Here is a 21,728-nt window from a genome sequence, read left to right on the forward strand (position 1 = left end):
TGGATTTGAGAGAGCCTTATTGAGGTCGTGAAGTACTAATTTTACTCATTCGTCAACAAAAAAAAGACTACTAGTTTTACTTTGGAGATCAAAAATGACACGGTCCAAATTTATCATGAATGCAAGAAAACAAAAACTAGTCTTTCTTTGATCAATGGAAAATTTAGGATCTAAGTACATTTCTGATTTGACATGTAAAGACAGAGAAGGAAGGTGCTATGATTCTTCCCGAAAACAAAACAAAAGGTAACTCAAACAATTTTTTTCTGTCTCAGGAACCAAATGTTACAAAAGCTACATTCTAATGGAGTAATGTAGGGAATGCAAGCAGTTGACTCTCGTACACGTTTCACATTAACCCAATGGAAAAATCAAACAACAAAGGAGTAGAAAATTGTTCCCTTTGTGTTTGATTATAATTATAGTAAGTATTATACTAAAGGGAGTATATTCAATTGAATTATAAAATTATCTACTAAACCAGCTCAATTGAGTCGAATTTCTTTTTGGGTTTTTTTTTTTTTGTGGTGGCCGGGATTTGAACCCCGAACCTTGCATTTACTATGCATTGTCCATACCAACTGAGTCAAGCTCACAAAGACTTCTTTTAAGCATACTACAACGATAATTTGGTTAATCTAAAAGGAGTAGTTAGTAAAGTTGAAAAACCAAGTTACAGATATTTAAATAACCCATAATTTATTATAAATGTGCATATAATATCGATCATTACCTTTTTTTTTTCTTCGGCAATGGTATCAATCATTATTTGTTTTATCTACGGTTAGTACACTCCGCCCTCTAAAATGAGTTCCATAAATAAAACCCTCTAAAATGAATTACTAAGTTTAGATGAACTAGATAGATCCTTAAGATTATACATGCTTATAGTCTTAGGGAGGGGCAAGCCAAAATATCAACTTGGTTCCCTGTCCAGTTGTGCACGGAAGATGGCAAGTTTACGCAAAAACAAATGACGATGTATGCCAATTCTACTGGTTGAATTGATCACTACGAATATTTGTGTTCTTCATCTGCAATGACTTGTATCACATGTTGTCCTATGAGGCTATCGATCCTTATCAACCTTATCATTGCTACCATCATTGCTGAGATTATTCACAGCTAACATGACATCTAAACCTTGTATTCTGAGGCCTATGTAGCATGGACAAGACAGTGGTTACTAGTTCTACACTAATAGAAACATATGATAAAAAGTAAAAGCTGATGATACAAACAATTTATGGCTAATGAAAACTATAGTAAACTCAAACAAAGTCATCTTCATGATAATTTGAGACATTTCTTCAAATATCACATTGTTTAAAGAGAGAGAGAGAGAGATTCAAATATCATATTATTAAGGCACTAGGAACTCTCTTCAGTTCAGTAATACCATTTGCAGAAACAGGTCAGATCTGAATGTTGCTTAGAAATGAAAAGCACACATTTTACATTAGCCTCGCACATCAACATCGGCAAATGTTGGGTGACATGACATTCAAACAGCTGCTGCATGCTCTGAGTTTGAAAGGTCATCATGATCACGCATCCGATGCCTGCGGCGATGTCTTCTATGGCCTCGATGATGCGTCCCTGAGGGTTTGTTTGGGGTATTAGGATGAAAATTCTCCTCCATTGGAGCACCATAACCAAAAAGACAATCAAGAGGGTCTTCCTCTGACAAAACCTCAGAACCAGGATTTATCTGCAACAAAACAAGTGGAAAAAATGACATGCTGAAACCAAAAAACATCATACAAAAGAAATCCCATTGTAATTCATCATTTTAATTACAATTGAACTTGCAATAGGGGTACAGCGATTTTTTATAGCCTAGTTTTTCACACAAGAATTTGTTACAGACACAAACAAGTTGTAAACCCACCAATTATTGAAAATCTTGTCAAGGATATGTCCATCATTCACATTAGTATTACCACTGCAAAAGAAGAGTCTGCTTGCCCAAGATTAACATTCTAATTCTCTATTTACGTAATTCAATAAATCAAATGAACTCATAATTATTATTTTTTTAAGCCAAACTAGCCCACCAAAATTGGCATTGGGGAGAATCGAACCTTAAACCTTGAGAGGAGCTCATAATTCATTAATCGAAGGAAAAAGAAATATTTACAATGAACAAATTATACAATTGCCTTTGTGCATAAAAACATTAGTAATTTCTACTTTGTTCTTGTTAAAAAGTAATTTAGTTTTGTACTTTATTTTTATACAATTGGTATCTTTCCAAAGTTTTAAAAGTGAAGGGTTGAACTGAAGTGAATGTTGCCATTTCATTTCTTACTAAACTTAATGGATATGCTGCACTAGAAGTATGTAAGCAACATTATAATTGCGAACTAGTTAGGCCAGTAAGAAGTGTAACGAAAATATTGTCAAAGCGTACACGGACATTGACCAGTCCATTGAATATAATTCGGCTTAGATAAAGTTTAGTTATTGTTAGAATACACATTACACTAGAAGGGCGTGCAACTTTCTCAGCCCGGCATTTTAAGTTTAACAGTCCCTTTTCCAAACACGTATGAGATGGCCATGATGAAAAATGGCCTCAAGGGAAGTTTATATTAGTAACTACTCCCATCTAAAGTATCTACATAATTAATTCAAGAACAAATACTAATTTAAGAGTAAGTATAGGGTAGACTAAGAATACTTACAAAACTTTGCTTGGTCCCACGAGTTGTCCTTTTGCTGTCAGTGATATTTTCAGACTTGGCTTGGGATTTTTCTAAGGAATCAGAAGCATAGGAATCATTGTGAGAGTTGCCTTGTGATTTATTATATGAGTCATGATCCTGTGTCCTGTTTCCATTGATTACATTATCGCTAAAAAAATTACGGTATCGCCATCTTAATTTAGGAGTATTAGAGGCTGAATCGTCATATAATCTCTCCGAATAAAAATGCTTAGATATAAGCTTCATTAGCGAAGGATCATGTTGGTACTTCGTCACCAATCTGTCATTCAACAACAATAAAAATGCACAAGTTATTATATGTTATGAAATAAAATCTTATGTAAAACAATATGCAGAAAGTAGGAGAGACCATAGGAAATGAATTCATTTTCTATCTCTTCATCACCCCCGCTTTTCTTTTCTAGACTAGGAATGTAGTCGGCGATAAAGCAAGCTACACAATTTAAAGGATGCACGGACAAAATGTTAGTGGATGCTGGTGTTTGCTTCTACACCCACTTTCACTCCTGCTCTTTGGGTAGGTTAATTAACGTAAGTTATATTCTGCGCTGTGATTTTGGAGAAAGTATTCCTTTTACGACTTATATTATAATAGCCAAATTGAACTTAGATTTCAAATCCCAAATTATATCTGCCTATCAAGCTGCCAGCGAGCAAACAGCCAAAATGACATTAACAAAATTTCAAAAGGCACAAAACTAAACAAAAGATAGGAATGTAATTGGTCTGTAACAATTAGAATATAACAGTGGATAACTTTAGCACAGAAAACTAAACTTTCCATTACTTTTTTATTTTTTTTTTATGAATTTACTTGTTATAACTTCCACTATTATCAAATCCTTATTAGTTATACACTAGATCACCGACCCGTGCGACGCACGGATCATATCAACTATAATATATTAAAATAAAATATATCATATTAGATATTTGAAAAGATAAGATTATAAGTTGTATAATACAATTTAATTAACATTAATATAATTAATCTTCATAATTAATAACTGATATGCTATCATATATTAGCCAAATCCAATGTTGTCAAACTCGAGATCCTACCTTGGATTACGAGGGGGTGAAAAATCGTAACACTGATCATAAGATCCTACTAATCCTACGTAAAATATAAAACTTTACTTATATAAATACATGTGTATATTAAAATAAAATGGACAACTAACCTTAAATTGAAAAAATAATTAAAGAGATACTAAAATTTAAGTAACAATATATATAGGCATTGTCTGTGAAAGTTTTTTTACACTAACATCTAATCACATGATCCTAGAATCTAAAACACGATCCTGCAGAGATGTCTGTATCCCCGATCCTATCAGGGATGCAACATGGAGATGGGGGGACAGATCATAGGAATTATACAACCCAACGAGTAAATCGTGATTATGACGACGATGGCTTAATCCCATAGCACTTCAGTTTGAACTAATAACAGCTGCATCTTTAACAAACTGGAAACTGTAGATGGGGTCATGTTTTGCAATTCAAATGGATTTAACAACCATGCTATCAGATTTTATATTGGGCCTAATTCATTCTTAACAAACTGCATCTTTAACAAACTGGAAACTGTAGATGGGGTCAAATTTTGCAATTCAAATGGATTTAACAAGCATGCTATCAGATTTTATATTGGGCCTGACTCATCCTTACAAAACCGGCTTGTAAGGTGAGGGCTGCTCAAGTTTCTGTTAGCAATGTGGGACTAAATCCACCCCTTCAAAGGCAACACAATGAAGGGTTTGAAGACTGCAATGAAGGCAACTCAACTCAAATGCCGCGATTAAGCGAGTAGGGGCGGACCACAATGAAGGCAGAATTTCCAACACATGTTGTTCTCAATTCACTTCAAATAAACGTCTAGGCACCTACTAACAAAGAATAATTATTTCCTCATTCATAAAACTCATCATTATCACTTCTACTCTACCAAGTGCGTCCTAAGGTTTCCTTATCTTACTTGCAACAGGGTGTCAATACTCAATATCACTCCAATCCATTTAATAGGCTAGTTTCTACTTCGATTCAGAGAAGAAACGATACTTGACATTGATTTGTCACACGAAGGACCATTGTAGTTTTATTTTTGTGGCCACCTATGGTACAGAACACAGTAAGCAGTAAAAAAAGGTCTAGCTGACTGGCTCTATTTAACCTACGAAGGGGTTGGATCCTCTACATTCATTCCATACTCTCTACATCTCCATCTACAGTCTCTATATTGCTAATAAATTCTACTTCTCTTTCTCTTAAACTTGCTGGAGAGGAACCATTTCAAATTTGTGAATGAGCATTTGTTATAATACGTACTCAGGAATGTCAGAGAAAATGATAGTAATTGGAGCTTATTGCACAAACCAAAAGTGTTCATCAAGTGAATGCAATTGAGATGAGAAGACAAACATATTTGCTAACTCCTTCTGTAATGTACTGCCGTCCAGTGAAAGAATGTGATCTGCAGAAGAATACAAGGATCTACTAAATATCCTCAGTCCACAAAAAGCAGCAGCTCCTGCAAAATGATAAAACAACAAACATGAAGAATGGAATGAGGCCTTGGTAGGCGATGTACAGATAAGGAAAATGCATAATTTCTCTCACCTGCTGTAAGGTTTACTTGAAATGCTTTACCAAGTCTCCCAGTTACTGCAGTAAAGGAACAATGATTATCAGCACGTAAGATAAGTCGCAAGTTCGCAACAAAGGAAAAGAAATCAACTATACGGCGTCAGGAAGAATAATAATCTGTTGTAACTAAAGTAAAATAAAAAATTATTACAAAAATCTGACTGCTCATATAACTCTAGAATCAGAAGTAAGACAACGATAACATCATGATGTTAAGGTAATACAGGATAGAAAGAAAGACAATTGTTTATAGCGAAGACAATTTTACTATAAATCTCAATGAGAAGATACTTGGCAATAACATGAGAGAAATCTCAATGTGATTGCATCAACCCCATCTAGAATTGGGAAAGAATGAGTGGAAGATCTTATCCTATTATCATTGACATTCAAGAGAATCAAACCAACTTAAAGTGGATGAATTTAAGAGATAAGTATTGGTTTCCTTTCTCTTCTTCGTTTTGTATTGCGTCCTAAATTCATGCAACTATGATCCAGGATTAATTGCTTGTGACATGAGTTTATGATTCATATTCATTGTGTTATTGTCATGATGTGCAGTATATATTCTAACATATGATATCAGAATATTTATTTATTTCTTACAATCGTGATTTCAAAAGATACAAAATGCAATAACCGGCAAAACAACTATTGCGTCGAAGTACTACTAGCCTAGACCAGTTACCAGTTAGATTTACATAAACTACGACACATTAAAGATAACATGTTCCAAAATCAGGAAATTGTATGCACCATGGAAATAAGATTAATTGTAAAAGGGCATTTAAAGAAACCAAAATGACAAACCTGTCCATGCAGCAGCACCCGAAACAAGTGAAAAAAGAGTGAAATTCTTTATAGCATTAGTTTTGCATGATTGAAGAATGTTTACCTCATCAGGTGTCAATTTTGCCTAGAAAATAAAGAGTCAGAACTTTAACAACGCATACACAGACAGAGTAGTCTTTTTTAAAAGAATTATGAAGGCACATAAGCTCTGTTTGGATAAACAGATTATAGCATGAGCGCTTGTGTATAAGCTTTTTCTATGGCAGCAAATAGAATAAAGTTAAATTGTTTTCCTATAAAATATAAGCTGTTTTTCCATAAGCTATCTTGAATAACTTACAAAAATAAGCTGAAAACAGATTATGAAGAATGTCATAAGCTTTTTGGAGACAGACCCATGATCAAATTCATACTCAAATATGATAAGAAGGTGATTCAATTGAACAAGTGAAAGTATTTTATGTCGAAATTGCATGAAATTGAGAAATTAGAAACAAAACAGTGGAATCAGAATCATGATGATGAATTTAGTACCCTTTTGGAAATGAGAAGTTGTTCAAGATCGAACAATGCTTCGCCCATTACGTTGCCTGCCTGCCTGCCTGCTTCGCTGATCGCTAGTTTGTTTAGGTCATTTTGCTCTCAGATTTTTTTTTTTATAAATTTCAAACATTATTTTTAAATTTTATCCATTTTTTAACAACAAATTGTTCAATATTTGCCATTTTATATTACTAATTTACCCTTTGTTTTAGAAAGGCTAATAAGTGTCCTCAGGGTAAGGGTACTTGATATGAAGTTTAAAATGAAAATTTTATTTTAAAATTCGTGTATTCAACATATTAAAACATCAAAAATAAAAAATTACGTTAAAGTTATCAATTATTTACATTTTTTGAATCTTTAGCAAGTGTTGTAATAAGACCTTTTTGTTTAATGGTTTAATTTTGAGAAAATGTGTGTTTGAGGAAGGTAAATATAAAATTTGAGTGAATGTTTTTTTAGTCCTAACATCTTTCTGATCCTGAATTGAGGTATCGTTTTTGCACTCTAAATTTTATTGAGAAATGCTAATGAGTGTTCTTGAGACACTTTTTAAGGACCTTAATAGTAAGTTTTATAAAAATTTGTGTATTCTTTGCATTGAAATTTGTAATATTTTACCTTTTAAAAGAATAACTTATAAATTTGGATTCCTTAAAGTGTTTTGGCCACTAGTTAGCAAGATCTAATAAACACACTAAATTTAGCAGGGCCCTATGAGAAGTGTGGGGGTGGGAAAAACAAACTACGAACAAATAACATGAAGAAACAGAACAGAAGACCCAATAGACATGGTTCCGGTCCATTCCATACATTTCTTTTGATTTTAGGTCTTTCAGTTCATCTCTATAAATACACAAGCGCCGCAAGCTCTTCATGCAATTCAATTCATATCAATCATTTTTTTTTTTTTTTCCGTTTATCTTTACGTAGTTACTATTAGTTATAATCATCTTTGTTTTTAGTTTATCTTTTGATTTTTGTTCATATCAATCATGTGATGAGAAAAAAAAATAACTGCAACAATATGATTGGATTTATTTCCATGATTCCTATTATTTAATTTTCCCTGATGATTAACTTCTGATTTTTCATCTGTTTTTTTTTTAACAGCATAATTGGTTTTTGAATTGAAATAAAAGAGATATGATGAGCCTTACATTGGTCCGTGTTTCTGAATAACCGTGACCGACAAATCTTACCAATTTCTGATCTCTATTGCTAAAATAGTTCATTTCTTGTTTCTGTAACTGATTTTATTAAGGTTAAGGTTAATTTAGAACTTTGTTTTGGTAATTTGAAATATCTTTGACCAATATTGAGGTAAATCCTGTTAATGTCATTCTGTATGATTAAGTTGTACTTTAGGAATTTGAAATATGTAATTTGTAATAGGGTTTTATGTTTATGCAATTTGAAATAAGAAGTATTTACCACTCTCCGCCTAAATGTGATGATGTCTTGTTGATACATTTCTAAATGTGATAGTTTGTTTGGATTTTAATTCTGCTTTTGTTTCTACTTGTAAGCTAAGCAGTGTTAGAGACTATGTTATATTTAAACACATGAATGAGAAAGAGATGGTAAGATTAATATCTTAAATATAAGAAGTTAGAAAGATAATGATTTAGCTTGTATTCTCTTTGTTTACATAGCAGAACAAAGAAAACTTGATCCTACAGAATCGGACAACTATCATTTGCTTTTAGTGCATTTGCATGCATGCACTTATGGTGTGGGTACTTATGTTTCATTCATTCACTTATAAACGGTCTTTTAGTTGTTTTATTCTTCATTCAATCCATTGATGGAAAACAATAAAGCTAGTAAGCAACCACTACTTCTAATGTTTGCTTAATTTGGCTCTACATCAAATAAAGTGAGGATTGAACCCAGTATTTTGTGTATTTAACAGGGAGCTAGTTAATTGAAAATTCTCAATTCTAATTCTTCTTCCCTTTTTACGATTCTTTCCCTCAATCAGAACACTGTTTGCTTGCAATGTTTGACGTGTACAAAATTTCAGTAACAGTAAGTTTGAGGAGGAGATTGTGACAATTTATTTGGAATCCTTTATGGGAAAAGGAATGGTGAATTCTTTCTTATAGAACATTGGAAAATCTTCCATTTTCTGTGACTTGATCACATATCTCATCAACAAATAGGAAACTCAATGTCTTTAACCAACTACCCAAAATGTTATGATGACATACTCTAATAATGTTTCAAATCAATAGTCTCAATATTCATATTTGCATGCAGACTTGGTCACTTGGAAACTTTGGTGCGAAGGAAAAAGTTTGGAATTAATTGATCTAATCCACAAAGAATCATACTATTTTGAAACTGAGCTTATTAAATGCTTTATCGTGTGTGTAATAAGATGCTGCAGATTGACCAATCATGTCCATTGTCCTTCTCATGCTAGGGAGTGCCACATTGCTCAAGAAACCAACATTTTCAGTTGGAAGAATGTCAAACCAGAAGATTTAAGTTCAAAAAGTTACTAGGATAATTAATTATGTTGATGAAGTACCCATGAGTATTGTTTGGAGTTCATCAACTAATACTATGATTTAACATTTTAATGTTGTAATGTAGTAAAATGCAAGCAGTGATCGACTCTCGTACACAGCTGTTGTTTCTCAGTAACACAATGGAAAAAATCAAACAAGGGAGTGAAAGATTGTTCCCTTTGTGTTTGATTATAAAGGGAGCATTTACAATTTGAATTATTAAATTATCCACTAAATCAACTCAATTGAGTTTTTTTTACTCAATTGAATTTTGAGTATATGCTATATAGTAATAAAAAAAAATGTATGGAAAATATTTTAACGGATTTTTGCATATAAAAAATGATTTTGTAGTACTAAATTGGTTCTATGATTTTATTTTATAATATTACTATTTTTTTTAAAGGAACTCGGTGCAAATATTTTAACAAGTTTTTGAAGTTATTGACCTATTATAATATACTAATTTTGTGACTACATAATTATTTAAAATTAACAGCAAATAATAAAAATGAAAAATGATTATAGTATAATAATTTTATATCATAGTGAAATATTATATATGTCCTCATTGATGCCTGGGTCACAACACAACGAGACATGTTTCGCTGCGCTACCCGTGTGTAGCAGGGGTGATCATGGCGCTCCATATTTTGACTCTTAGCTTCCTATTTTACGGCATGATCTATTGACAAGGTCAAAAACATTATTTATATCTTATCTTCCTTTGTGGTTAAGGGTGATATAAACATATGGTGTGGATTTTGAACCTTGTTGTTTAGTCCTCTTGAGCTTTGACTTAGTTTGAGATCTTCACACACATGTTCTTTGTCAATAGACCTAAGAGCAGATTAAGTTTCCTTTGCTCATATGTCCTAGCCTTCGCATAACCTTCCATCGATAGAAAGTTTTCCTTGCCTAAACATTAATCGTCTATCTATTGATGCCAACTAAAAGAATAATTATTTGTAGGTATAAACAAAGATAAACTATATTTCTCCCAAATTACAAGGAGCGAATTTTATTTAACCCTTTTTTCCATACAATCAAAGGTAAAAAGATGAAAAGGGTTGAACATGTATTTTCTGTAATTAAGGGGAGCTAGCTAATTGAAAATTCTCACAAACGCGGTCTTCTCATAACTTCGAAGGAGATTCTGCCTGTAATCTTCATAAACTAACATTTCTCTCCTATCTAACATTTTATTAACATTTCCCTCTCCCCGTACTTAAAAAAAATTATGTTTAAAATGTAAGTAAAAGTGTAAAACACGTAGAAAAGTGATAATTAGACAACTATCTATGCATATATTTTATTTTATTTTTAAGTAAAAAGTTATCCCGTTTTTTATTGTTTAAACTTCTTAGGAAAGTCCTCGTGAGCTTAGCTCAGTTGGTAGGGACAATGCATACAATATACAAGGTCCGAAGTTCAAACTATGTCCACCACAAAAAAAAAAAACTCGTTAGGAAATGGCCAAAATTGGGGTAATAGTCACTTTAGTCCCTGAATATGTAATGATTAGTCATTTTAGTCCTTCATTGTATCAAAATTTCAAAATAGTCCCTGATTGTGCATTCTGTTAGGCAAAATAGTCCTTGACACTAAAATAATCTCTCAATGTTCACAATAACTCTTTTCATATAGGGATTAAAATGACAATAAACATGTACTTATAAGGACTAATATGACAATAAGTAAGTATATTGGAGGACTAATTTGACAATATAAATGAAATATTTTAACATTAAGGACTATTTTGACTAACAAAATGCACAATCAGAGACTACTTTGAAGTTTTGATACATTGAAGGACTATTTTAACTACTCATTATAATTTTAGGGACCAAATGACTATTACCCAAAATTCCTATGCATAGCCGTGGACCACTTTTGTCTTGAATCGACTTCATAGTTTCATAGTTCGTGACTTCATGTCATATCTCTCCTCCTTAGACATTATCAGGTGATTGAGTATGGCTATGGAAATGGCAATGACTACCATGTCCCATACACACAATCGCATAACAACACATCCTCAACTATTAACAAAACTTTCATCATCCACAACACTTTCTCACCTTAAACAAATCCATGCACAAATCCTCCACTCCAACACCACCCCCGAAAACACCAACACCCTCCTTTCAAAACTCGCTCTTTCTATTTGCACCCTCTCTTCTTCCTCTTCAAGCCTCCACTACGCTCTCTCCGTTTTCTCCCAAATCCCAAACCCACATACCCATTTCTCCAACCAACTCCTTCGTCATCTCTCTCGCAGTTCCTTCCCTGAAAAGACCATTTTTCTATATCATAACCTTAGAGCTATCAACGCTTTCACTCTTGACCGCTTTAGTTTCCCTCCATTGTTGAAAGCTGTTTCTAAAGTTTCTGCCTTTAATCATGGCTTGGAGATTCATGGTCTTGCTTCAAAGCTTGGTTTCGTTGACGACCCTTTTATTCAAACAGGGTTGATTGCAATGTATGCATCGTGTCGCCGCATTATGGATGCACGGTCACTGTTTGATAAAATGTCTCACCCGGATGCTGTTGCTTGGAATATGATAATTGATGGGTATGCTATATACTAACATTAAGAGCTTATTTGGATTAACTTATTTGAACTTATATACTAACACGGGTGACATGTTTGGATTGGCTTAATCTATTGTCATAAACACTCTATGAAGTACTGGACACTACACAAACTATGACACGTCGACACCGATAATAATTTGAGAGGTGTTGTGTTGGACACGGACTACACTTAAATGAATTAATTGAATGTAATTACGTGTCGGCGTTGTGTCGGAAATTGATGTCTTTGATCAGAGAGGTGTCAGTGCTTCTTGTGACTTGTGATATTGTTTAGAAGAACTTATGAAAACTGCTGTGATATGTTCACGAGCTGTTTTCAGCTTATTCACATAAGCTTTCCAAGATGGTTTATAAAAAACAACTTATTGCTTATATGAAAACAATTTTAACTTTATTTTATATTGTGTTATAGAAGTAACTTAGTCATAAATGCTTATATGATAAGCACTTATTCCATAGCCTGCATATTAAGTTGTTTATCCAATCAAAGCCAAGTACTTCTAAAACTATTTGGGAGAGGTTATGGAAACAACTTATGATTTGTCATTAAGCTGTTTTTGGCTTATTTCCGTAAGCTGTCCATGATAACTTATATGGAAACAATTTGACTTTATTTTATCTTTAGGTATAGGAATAGCTATGCATAAGTTCTTATATGATAAGTGTTTATGCTAGAAGCACTTAATTAAGTTGTTTATCCTTAGAGAGCCTAAATACTTGCAAGCATTCAAGTTGTTGTTACTTTTTTTAATAAGATTTTTTTTTGAAACAGGTACTGCCAGAATGGTCATTATGATGATGCTTTAAGGCTCTTTGAAGATATGAGGAGCTCTGATATGAAGCCTGATTCTGTTATCCTTTGTACTGTGCTTTCTGCTTGTGGCCATGCTGGAAATTTAAGCTATGGCAGAACAATCCACGAGTTTGTTAAGGATAATGGTTATGCTATTGACTCACATTTACAGACTGCTCTCATTAACATGTATGCAAATTGTGGTGCAATGGATTTGGCTAGGGAAATATATGACGGACTCTCATCGAAACATTTGATAGTTTCAACTGCAATGCTTTCTGGTTATGCAAAACTTGGAATGGTTAAGGATGCTCGTTTCATATTTGACCAAATGATTGAAAAGGACTTGGTGTGTTGGAGTGCCATGATATCTGGTTATGCTGAAAGTGATCAGCCTCAAGAGGCTCTTAAATTGTTCGATGAAATGCTACAGAAGAGAATAGTGCCTGATCAGATCACAATGTTGAGTGTCATTTCTGCTTGTTCTCATGTTGGCGCACTCGCTCAAGCAAATTGGATTCATACCTATGTAGATAGATGTGGGTTTGGAAGAGCTCTATCTGTTAACAATGCACTGATTGATATGTATGCCAAATGTGGGAACTTGGTCAAAGCAAGAGCGGTATTTGAGAATATGCCTAGAAAAAATGTGATATCTTGGTCTAGTATGATCAATGCATTTGCAATGCATGGGAATGCAGATAGTGCTATAAACCTTTTCCATAGGATGAAAGAAGAAAATATTAAACCCAATGGTGTTACATTAATAGGCGTCCTTTATGCTTGCGGTCATGCGGGTTTAGTTGAGGAAGGTGAGAAATTATTTTCATCCATGATTAATGAGCATGGAATCTCTCCGACCCGTGAGCACTATGGTTGCATGGTTGACCTGTATTGTCGAGCCAATTTCTTGAGAAAAGCTGTTGAGCTTATCGAGACAATGCCTTTTGCGCCGAATGTTATCATTTGGGGATCCCTTATGTCTGCTTGTCAAGTTCATGGGGAGGCTGAGTTAGGAGAATTTGCTGCCAAACGGCTTCTTGAGTTAGAACCTGATCATGATGGAGCCCTTGTGGTTTTGTCAAACATATATGCCAAAGAAAAAAGGTGGAATGATGTTGGACTGATCAGGAAATCAATGAGTTATAAAGGTATCTCAAAGGAGAAGGCGTCTAGCAGGATTGAAATAAACAATGAGGTGCATATGTTTATGATGGCTGATAGATATCATAAACGGTCAGATGAAATATATGAGAAGTTAGATGAGGTAGTCAGTAAATTGAAGTTGGTCGGCTACAAACCGAGTACCTCAGGCATTTTGATTGATTTAGAAGAGGAAGATAAAAAAGAATTGGTTCTATGGCATAGTGAAAAGTTAGCAGTTTGCTATGGGCTAATTAGTAGGAGGAAAGAATCGTGCATTCGCATCGTTAAAAATCTTAGAATATGTGAGGATTGTCATTCCTTTATGAAGTTGGTCTCAAAGGTGTATCAAATTGAGATTGTTGTAAGAGATAGGACTAGGTTTCACCATTGTAGTGGTGGTATTTGTTCCTGTAGAGACTACTGGTGATTCATCTGTATTCGTGAATGGAACTACACTGCTGCATCTGAAAATACTCAACCGGTCTATGAATGTCCAGTAGTTGTACAATCATGTATACAGAATCAGTCAGGTAAAAACATGCTCTTACAAGATATCTAAGAAAATGCTGCTCAGACAATCAATTTTGGCCACAACTTTACTCAAAAAGTATATTGTTATTTAACATGGTAGAACTATAGGGCATCATCAGTGCCCTTATCATTGCTTAGGATAAACAACTATGTAGATTGTGGATAGAGTGTGACTCATCCTTTCCGGAAAAAACAAAAGTGTTTCTTATCATCCATGTGCTCCTATTATTAAATCTATTGAGTGGATGCATAAAAAGAACTATTACGTTAGAATAACAAATGACTTTCAAAAAGTAAAGAGTTGCAGAATGGTTGGCAGATTTTTCCTCAAACTTAGTTCTCCAAATGCTTGATACTTCTGCCTCTTATAGTTGTGGTTTAGTTTATAGCTCAACCTCTTCATGATTCAATGTTCTGAATTATCCTTGCTGCTCTGGTTTTCTTGGTTTGAATACTTGAGGATTTTTTATTATTCATGTTTTGACTCTGGTTTTGCAGACATTGGGGGCTGGTTTTTCTGCACAGTTGTTGTGATTGTTTTGTAGCTTTTAGTGTTGTGTTTCTAAGCTTCATTGATATTATTAGATTGGTCCCTTGGTTGTGTTGTTTTGTTTATTATGATGTGGTTTAGGATAGTGATTTATTGGTCTATGGGCTATATTCTCAACAAGCTTTTTGCATTGCTTATGTTCTCAATCTGTTTCGACCCATATAAGTTGTTTCCCCTGTTATTAGGATAAATAGAAATTACTTTTCTGCAAATTTTGTGACCATGTGAACCATGGATGATCACGATTTTAGGATTGAATAGTCAAACATTTCTCATCCAATTTCCATTGTTATTTTCTCTGTGACTCCACAATATTTCAATGGATAAAATGTCTATGTTCCATGTAAGTCAGGACCATCCAATTTCCATTGTTATTTTCTTGCAAAGTTTTCATATTATTATTATGGACAAAGAAACATGGTCCAAAAAATCATTAACACAAAACCAATCTTGCATAGAATTGTATATGCATATAATATGTCAATGTGTAAACTATATATACATGAAATTCACAATTTTTCTTTTATCGTTTCTACTTAGTAGCTAAAATTTTTGTTGGAAAGAAAAGCACAATAAGGCTATTCTTGGATATCCCTTAAAGAGAATCAATTGATGTTCTTGGTGCTTTTGTCTTAGGTCATGCTTTTCTTTCGTTTGTGAATATAGGGTCATTGAGAGATCATCATACCAAGAGCTTGGATGTACGATACGCTTTACGACCACTGCTCTGATCCATAACAAAGGGGCTAGGTACTATATCACTTGCTGGAGGCTCCACTTATTGGAGCGTTCAGTTTCTCTCTCTCTCTCTCTCTCTCTCTCTCTCTCTCTCTCTCTCTAAATATCTGAGTGATATAACAGATCTAAAAAATTGTTTTTTTTATTTGTTATATAGATTTTCTTTTTAATTTGTGTAATTGATCTTTTGAATTTGTGGTTTTGATCGTTTGAGTTTTGCAAGAATCTATAATCAACTTACACTCGCAACAAAATTCAATAATCAAATAGTATTATTTGAAACAACTTTTACTTGGTTTTTTTGATTCTTTATTCAAATGCATTTTCTTCACCTATTGAGTTCGTAAATCTATATTAATTTTTTTGCACTATGTTTATTCTCTCAAATGTGTGCATATCATATATCTAAAAGGCTTCCTAAAGACACTTATCTAAAAATTTGAAAGAAACAAACAAGTTATATCAGAAATTGGTAATTGTTATGATGCATTTTGGTTAGTGATGTTGGTGAAAGTGACTTATAGTAATCTTACAAGGTTTAATTGGGTGTAATGCTATTAAAACTGAGTTCATCTCAAAAACTCAAATATGGTATATGATTGTAATTAAATTTTTTTAGCTATTAAATAGTTGATTGTAATTGCAGGAACTAGGAGTGAAAGTGCAACATGTTTCATTTCATAGGTTCATGGAGCATTGACGTGATAACTCGACTTATGCAAATAAGTAATTTAGGCATACTAGAAATTTAGGTTTTTCTCTTTTTTTAAAGACAATTATTAGAATTTGGAATATTTTTCATGAAATATTTCTCAAACACGGACGGCTATATGTATTTGATTTAAGTTCAACATGGGGGGCTATAGGTATTAGATTAAGTCCAAAGTTGTATATTTCTCAAATATGGGGGGCTTTATGTATTTGGTTTTTTTTCTTATATTGTAGGTATCCTTTATATCTAATCCCAGCAAACATGCTTACCCTAATTCCAACCCTAAACCTAATTCATTTTGGCTCCAAAACATTTGGACCGTTGATTCAATGTCAATTGAAATCAACGGCTCATAAACCTTCTTTAAAATGAGTTGTTTTGAAAATTACAATGCATTTATTTTAATCAGTTTCCAAAACACAGCTCAATACACGTCTCATTCTCATTGTTATCGTATTCATCTATACAATCCTCTGCTCTCCCTCCCCTCTCATCCCATAGCATCTACCTTTCTCTTTCTCTTCCCTGAAAACCTTCACTCTCACCTAACCCCCTCTCTCTCTCTCCCTTTTCTCTCACACCCATTCTCTTAACACCACTATCGACCTCTCCCACCCAAATTATGAGACCCTTTCTTCAAATCCTCTTTATTAAAGAAGAGGTTTTCTTCTTCCAAATCGCAAATCCTTCTCTGGTTATAACCTTCTCCGTCTTCACCGTCAGAAATATTTCGTCTTCGCAGAGATTTTGTTCGCGTGCATTTGATTTTCACCTGTCGGAGATTTTGGAGAGTTTCATCTTTGCTATAAGAGATTTTCTGAGTTTCAGCTTCGCTGCCGTCTTGGTAATGTTGTTAGCAACTGTGAAAGGAATCGAAAGCTTCTGGGCCGGAGGATTCAGCGGTGAATTTTCTCCTCTGGCCTCCTCTCTAGGTCTCTCCGTCCCGTTGCCTCTTCCGCTTCCCGTTCATTCAACACCAACGCCATGGCTCTTTCCCTTGCACTCGCCGCGCTGATGGCTCTTTCCCTCGCACTCGCCGCGACGATTTCCTCTCAGGTAGTTGTTACCACTCTTTTACTCAATTTCACTATTTCATTTAATTGATTTGATTAACTCATACAATCCATTCCTTTATGCTTCACGTGGAATTGGAGTCGGTGGAGTTCGACGAGGTTAGGATGCGAAAGAGACAGAGGATTCTTTGCTTCTTCGTTTGGATATGCCTGGACTTGGTAAGTATCCAAGGGAAGATCTCTGCTGAACAGAATACCCTTACCATTAAAGCGATCATTCTTTTTCCTTCCTCTCTACTTGCTAACAATCTTCATTTTTGTTTTAATATTATGAAGTTTTGTCTGTGATTTTTTTTATACATTGAAAGGGGCTTATATTAACTATTGCTCAAATATGTTCATATGATCTCAATTATTCTATTGAAGCATTTATGATGATTGATAATTCATGTTTTTTGGTGCTCCTATTTTTCTGGTGTATATGGAAAACCAAGGCACTGAATTTTTTAAACAGGTGGAGGCAGCTAGAGAAAGGTAGAGGTGGATGTAATGTTGTTCTATGGTTTGTTCTTCTCCAATGGAGGAGGTAATCGCGGAGCATTTGGATTCTTCCATGCCTCGAGATAGCATTACGGTGGCGATTCAATTTCAAACATTGAGGTGATGCTTAGATCTGCTTCTCTTATCATATCAGATTATTCACTATGAAATTGAGCTTAATTCAATTGTTAATTTTGTTTGGTTTTGACATTGGAAAATTATCTCATATAAATGTTGATTTCGTAGTTTGATTGTTTGTTTAGGTGTTGTTCGACCGAAGTGAAAGAGAGTATCTGCGAGGGGATGAGTTTGTGTCGTATGCAATTTACTAAACCAACCTGTCATTCTTTTCACCCACTTTGCCTCCACTTCAATCCTTGACATCAACTCCAACCTGATACCTATTCTCTTTGGGCAAACTCAATAAATCAATTTTGTAGGTATGTTCATTTCACTATCATCATGTTAATGTTTTTCTTCTCCTTTTCTTTCTTAATTTTTTTGGAAGGTTACCCAATTAGTAACATATTTAGAAGGCCAAGATCCTACTTTTTTGCTGCGATGAAATGTACAAATGTATATTTTATCATTCTTTATAATTTCTTTTGTTGGTCTGTGTCATTTTGGTTTCATATGTGTGTTGAATCAAAGAATGACGAGACTTAATTTCTGCAGGTTTGAATTAATGTCATTGTGCAGCCACTGTTGCTTTAAAATTCTCTAAACTTTATGAGATATTTCAATTTTGCCAAGTTGAAAGATGCAATGTAACTTGATAAGGTACAATACTTCATCTTCTGTGGTAATACATGAATTAAAAACGAATTTGCGACATTGTCTGCCACATTCTTATTTTTGTTCAATTTCCAAAAAATAATAATCAATGAAGATATGTGAATATCACAGTGCCCTGTCTCAGAATAATATGAACTTACTGATTTGTTTTCATTTTGGCAGGGTGAACGTGGGCGTCATCGTGATGGCTCAAGGCCAAACCAGAAGTCCACAAAAACTCTATTTGTGATTAACTTTGACCCGAATCGCACTAGAGTTAGTGATATATAGAGACACTTTATACCTTATGGGCCGCTTCATCATGTTCGAATTCATCGGAACTTTGCATTTGTGCAGTATGAAACACAAGAAGATGCTACTAAAGCCTTCAAGTGTACAAATATGAGGTCAGTGTCTCATTGATGAGATTGTAACATCATAAGCTATAATCCTGAGTTTCCTATTTTAACATGTACAATTAATAACGAGTTTCTGCTCATTGCTCTTGCACTAAGTTACTGGATAGGGTGGTGTCTGTGGAGTATGCTCTTAGGGATGATAGTGACAGGGTCGACAAAATTATATCTCTATGGACATTTGGACTTTAGGAGGTTAAGACAAAATTATTTAAAATTATAATTCTATTGAGAATAAAAAATTAATTAATTAGTTGGTGTGTAAACTGTACACAACAAAATTCATACATACGCTTCTTCATGTGGTCCTTACAAATGAATTATTTTTTCAATCTTTCTTTTTCTGATTTCTAGATATTCTTCTTTCTGTTGGCAGTGTACAGGTTGTTCCAATTAAACAAAAACTCCTCCCTGATTAAGACAAGTTCATGAATTATGTTAAAGCCTATCATGACAAGAAATAGCAGCCTAACTAGATGTGATAAAAATGAAATTCTTACATAAGAGTATGTATGGCAGGACCAGTAATAATTGTATAGCTGCTTGGAACAAAAGAGTCAAAAACATGGATTTAAATATATCACTTGCAAATTGCAATATACTTTCTGAAATTAGTGTTTGTTATATTAATGTATTTTGAAATACCAAGTAGATAGCATATGTCGAGAAAAATCTTAGTGTATCTCACATTGAAACATAAGTTTATAAGTTGAGAAAATAGTCCTCACATCACATACTAATCCAGTCTCTATCACAAGAGAAAGTTCACTTTTTCAATTCATTCAATAAATGTTGTATATGGTCTATATTATACTAAATACATCGTTTGTTGAATGGACCTAAAAAGTTAATTTTCTCTAATAATAGAATTGAGGGAGTACCAATTTTGTTAGAGTCGAGTTATATCCAACCCAAATTATAAGTTGTACGAGAGTCTGTCATGTTTTATTTTTTGGTGGCCTACCATGTTTAGAACCAGGTGTGATAGAGTGTGTTATAACTCTCACATTGAATGAGATATAATATGAACTTACTGATTTGTTTTCATTTAGGCAGGGTGAACGTGGGCGTCATCGTGATGGCTCAAAGCCAAACCAAAAGTCCACAAAAACTCAAAGATGCAATGTCACAAAAAATTTGTGATTTGTTTTCATTGCTCTTGCAGTAAGATACTGGATAGGGTGGTGTTTGTGGAGTATGCTCTAAGGGATGATAGTGATAGGGTCGAAAATGATGGTGGCAGTCCCAGAAGAGGAGGGGTCTTGCTAGATCTCCCGGTCCAGGTTATCGCAGGCGACCAAGTCCATCTATTGTTGTCCACGTAGCCCTGTGTATGATAGGTATGGTGGACCGGACAGGTGGAGGAGTCCTGATTATGGCAGGAACAGGAGTCCTGAATATGGCAGATACCATGGGTATTGTATTTGAAGTCAATTTTACTTATCTCTTGCAATTACATTCCTTTTTTGAACTTATTTATTCTGTTATGTATCTACAGTCGTTCACCCGTGCGAAGGTCGAGAACTAAGAAGATGTCTGGTGGACACTCTCGGTTCTAAGTTGAGACGTTTTGCAACCTTAAGTGACCCAAGGTACAATGAAATCGAAGTGATAGTTGAGAAAAGAAATGGCCAAGTCTGCTTTACACATGGCTGGGGCGATCTCAATGAAATCTATGGACTGAAGCACGGTGCTGCCGTAACTTTGATATCCATGCAAGTTTGTTATTCAGATAAAAGATCGTTATGGTGAAGAGACAACCTACCCATCTTCGAACACTCCGTTCTGCATAAAACTGAACCGTTACATGTTTCCGGAACAAATGTCAAAGGAGTTTGTGTTTCAAACTCCTTCTCTGCCTTACTCACATGAGGTCGGTTACTTCCGATACAGCGCTGCAAAGTTTTTGACTAAAGATGATGTACTTTCGGGTAGTCTGGTACGTGTGTTTGGTTTTTTGTTTTAAATATAGCTTACTTCTAACTATTAAGTTGTTCAATGAACCTTTAAATTATTCTAAAGCCATTATATTTGGTATTTTAAATGTAGACTTTCACATATGATCATTTATTGGAGTCGTTCCTTTCAATTCAAACGATACGAAGGAATTCTTCCTCACTGATGATACTGGACATTTATGGAAATGAACTAACACCTTCGTTTGTTGCCCGGACATGCTTTTCAAGATTGGTGAAAGCTGCAAGCAATACTGTCAGAGTCGTCATGTGCGTGAAGGGGCTGGCCTGAGGATTGGTGCACCAAAACGGGGGAAAAATGTGTTCTTATTTATAAGCATGACAATTTGTTCAATATTGTATTTAGATTCCCTGCAATATTTAAGGTTACAAAAATAGAGAGCTGTAATATGTATGTACATCCAATATTTGAACAAACTCATAAATTATTTAAGACGGTTAATTGAACAAGATCACATATCATGCTACATAAACTTAAATAAAAAAAAATCACGTAAATTAAAAAGATGTAACCTTCAATTTGATCTTGAAATTATAATTATATCATGTATGGCCCTTCAGGTATATATAAATGTATGTATAATCAATAGTATTATGCAGTCCATAAATTATTCTCAATTTCTTATGTTAGATTCTGAACTATGACTCTCTCCTCTTCTATTTTGAAAGTAACCGTTAGTTTTTTTTTTTTTTTTGAGGGATTGAAAGTAAC

The 21,728-nt window shown here is 34.1% G+C and overlaps 2 protein-coding genes, 1 non-coding gene and 1 pseudogene across 16 annotated transcripts; 3 read left to right on the plus strand and 1 right to left on the minus strand.

Annotated features, from left to right (window-relative positions):
* Window positions 1-1,243: 1,243 nt before the first annotated feature.
* Window positions 1,244-6,798, minus strand: LOC146918933 (uncharacterized). Its single transcript, XM_085712160.1, has 6 exons — window positions 6,705-6,798; window positions 6,189-6,294; window positions 5,352-5,396; window positions 5,154-5,262; window positions 2,688-2,988; window positions 1,244-1,711 (listed from the first exon to the last, which is right to left on the minus strand). The coding sequence occupies exons 1-6, from the start codon at window positions 6,750-6,752 to the stop codon at window positions 1,505-1,507; spliced, it is 816 nt and encodes a 271-aa protein (XP_085568286.1). The 5' UTR covers window positions 6,753-6,798; the 3' UTR covers window positions 1,244-1,504.
* Window positions 6,799-7,704: 906 nt separating this feature from the next.
* Window positions 7,705-7,791, plus strand: LOC146918934 (small nucleolar RNA Z199; annotated as a pseudogene).
* A 63-nt stretch (window positions 7,792-7,854) lies between these two features.
* Window positions 7,855-7,929, plus strand: LOC146918935 (small nucleolar RNA SNORD18). Its single transcript, XR_015012912.1, has one exon. It is a non-coding gene; the product is annotated as a small nucleolar RNA SNORD18 (small nucleolar RNA).
* Window positions 7,930-11,085: 3,156 nt separating this feature from the next.
* On the plus strand, window positions 11,086-21,521 carry LOC146918936 (Pentatricopeptide repeat (PPR) superfamily protein). Of its 14 annotated transcripts, none has more exons than XM_085712174.1 (13): window positions 11,086-11,804; window positions 12,600-14,296; window positions 15,514-15,597; window positions 16,232-16,311; window positions 16,531-17,353; window positions 17,452-17,529; window positions 17,805-17,970; window positions 18,114-18,290; window positions 18,526-18,630; window positions 18,808-19,031; window positions 20,097-20,455; window positions 20,539-20,979; window positions 21,090-21,521. In XM_085712174.1, exons 1-2 carry the CDS (start codon window positions 11,206-11,208, stop codon window positions 14,191-14,193), a joined length of 2,193 nt encoding a protein of 730 aa, XP_085568300.1. In that variant the 5' UTR covers window positions 11,086-11,205; the 3' UTR covers window positions 14,194-14,296; window positions 15,514-15,597; window positions 16,232-16,311; window positions 16,531-17,353; window positions 17,452-17,529; window positions 17,805-17,970; window positions 18,114-18,290; window positions 18,526-18,630; window positions 18,808-19,031; window positions 20,097-20,455; window positions 20,539-20,979; window positions 21,090-21,521. The 14 variants fall into 14 exon arrangements, with proteins under 14 accessions (XP_085568300.1, XP_085568295.1, XP_085568299.1 ...); XM_085712169.1 differs by having other exon boundaries at window positions 17,040-17,353; window positions 20,093-20,455; XM_085712173.1 differs by having other exon boundaries at window positions 17,040-17,353; window positions 17,825-17,970; window positions 20,093-20,455.
* The last annotated feature ends 207 nt before the right edge of the window (window positions 21,522-21,728 follow it).

This window comes from Medicago sativa, chromosome 5 (genome assembly GCF_051527215.1).
Source record: "Medicago sativa cultivar Bolivia chromosome 5, Bolivia_mono, whole genome shotgun sequence".
Taxonomy (NCBI): domain Eukaryota; kingdom Viridiplantae; phylum Streptophyta; class Magnoliopsida; order Fabales; family Fabaceae; genus Medicago; species Medicago sativa.

Excerpts from the sequence above, each read along its gene's own strand:
- LOC146918933 (XM_085712160.1), bottom strand. The coding sequence starts at position 6,752 with ATGGGCGAAGCATTGTTCGATCTTGAACAACTTCTCATTTCCAAAAGG. Across the intron at positions 5,263-5,351 it reads TCAAGTAAACCTTACAGCAG|GAGCTGCTGCTTTTTGTGGA; the intron begins GTGAGAGAAATT and ends ATCATTTTGCAG. Across the intron at positions 2,989-5,153 it reads CAGAAGGAGTTAGCAAATAT|ATTGGTGACGAAGTACCAAC; the intron begins GTTTGTCTTCTC and ends GTTGAATGACAG.
- LOC146918936 (XM_085712174.1), top strand. The coding sequence starts at position 11,206 with ATGGCTATGGAAATGGCAATGACTACCATGTCCCATACACACAATCGC. Across the intron at positions 11,805-12,599 it reads TGGAATATGATAATTGATGG|GTACTGCCAGAATGGTCATT; the intron begins GTATGCTATATA and ends TTTTTGAAACAG.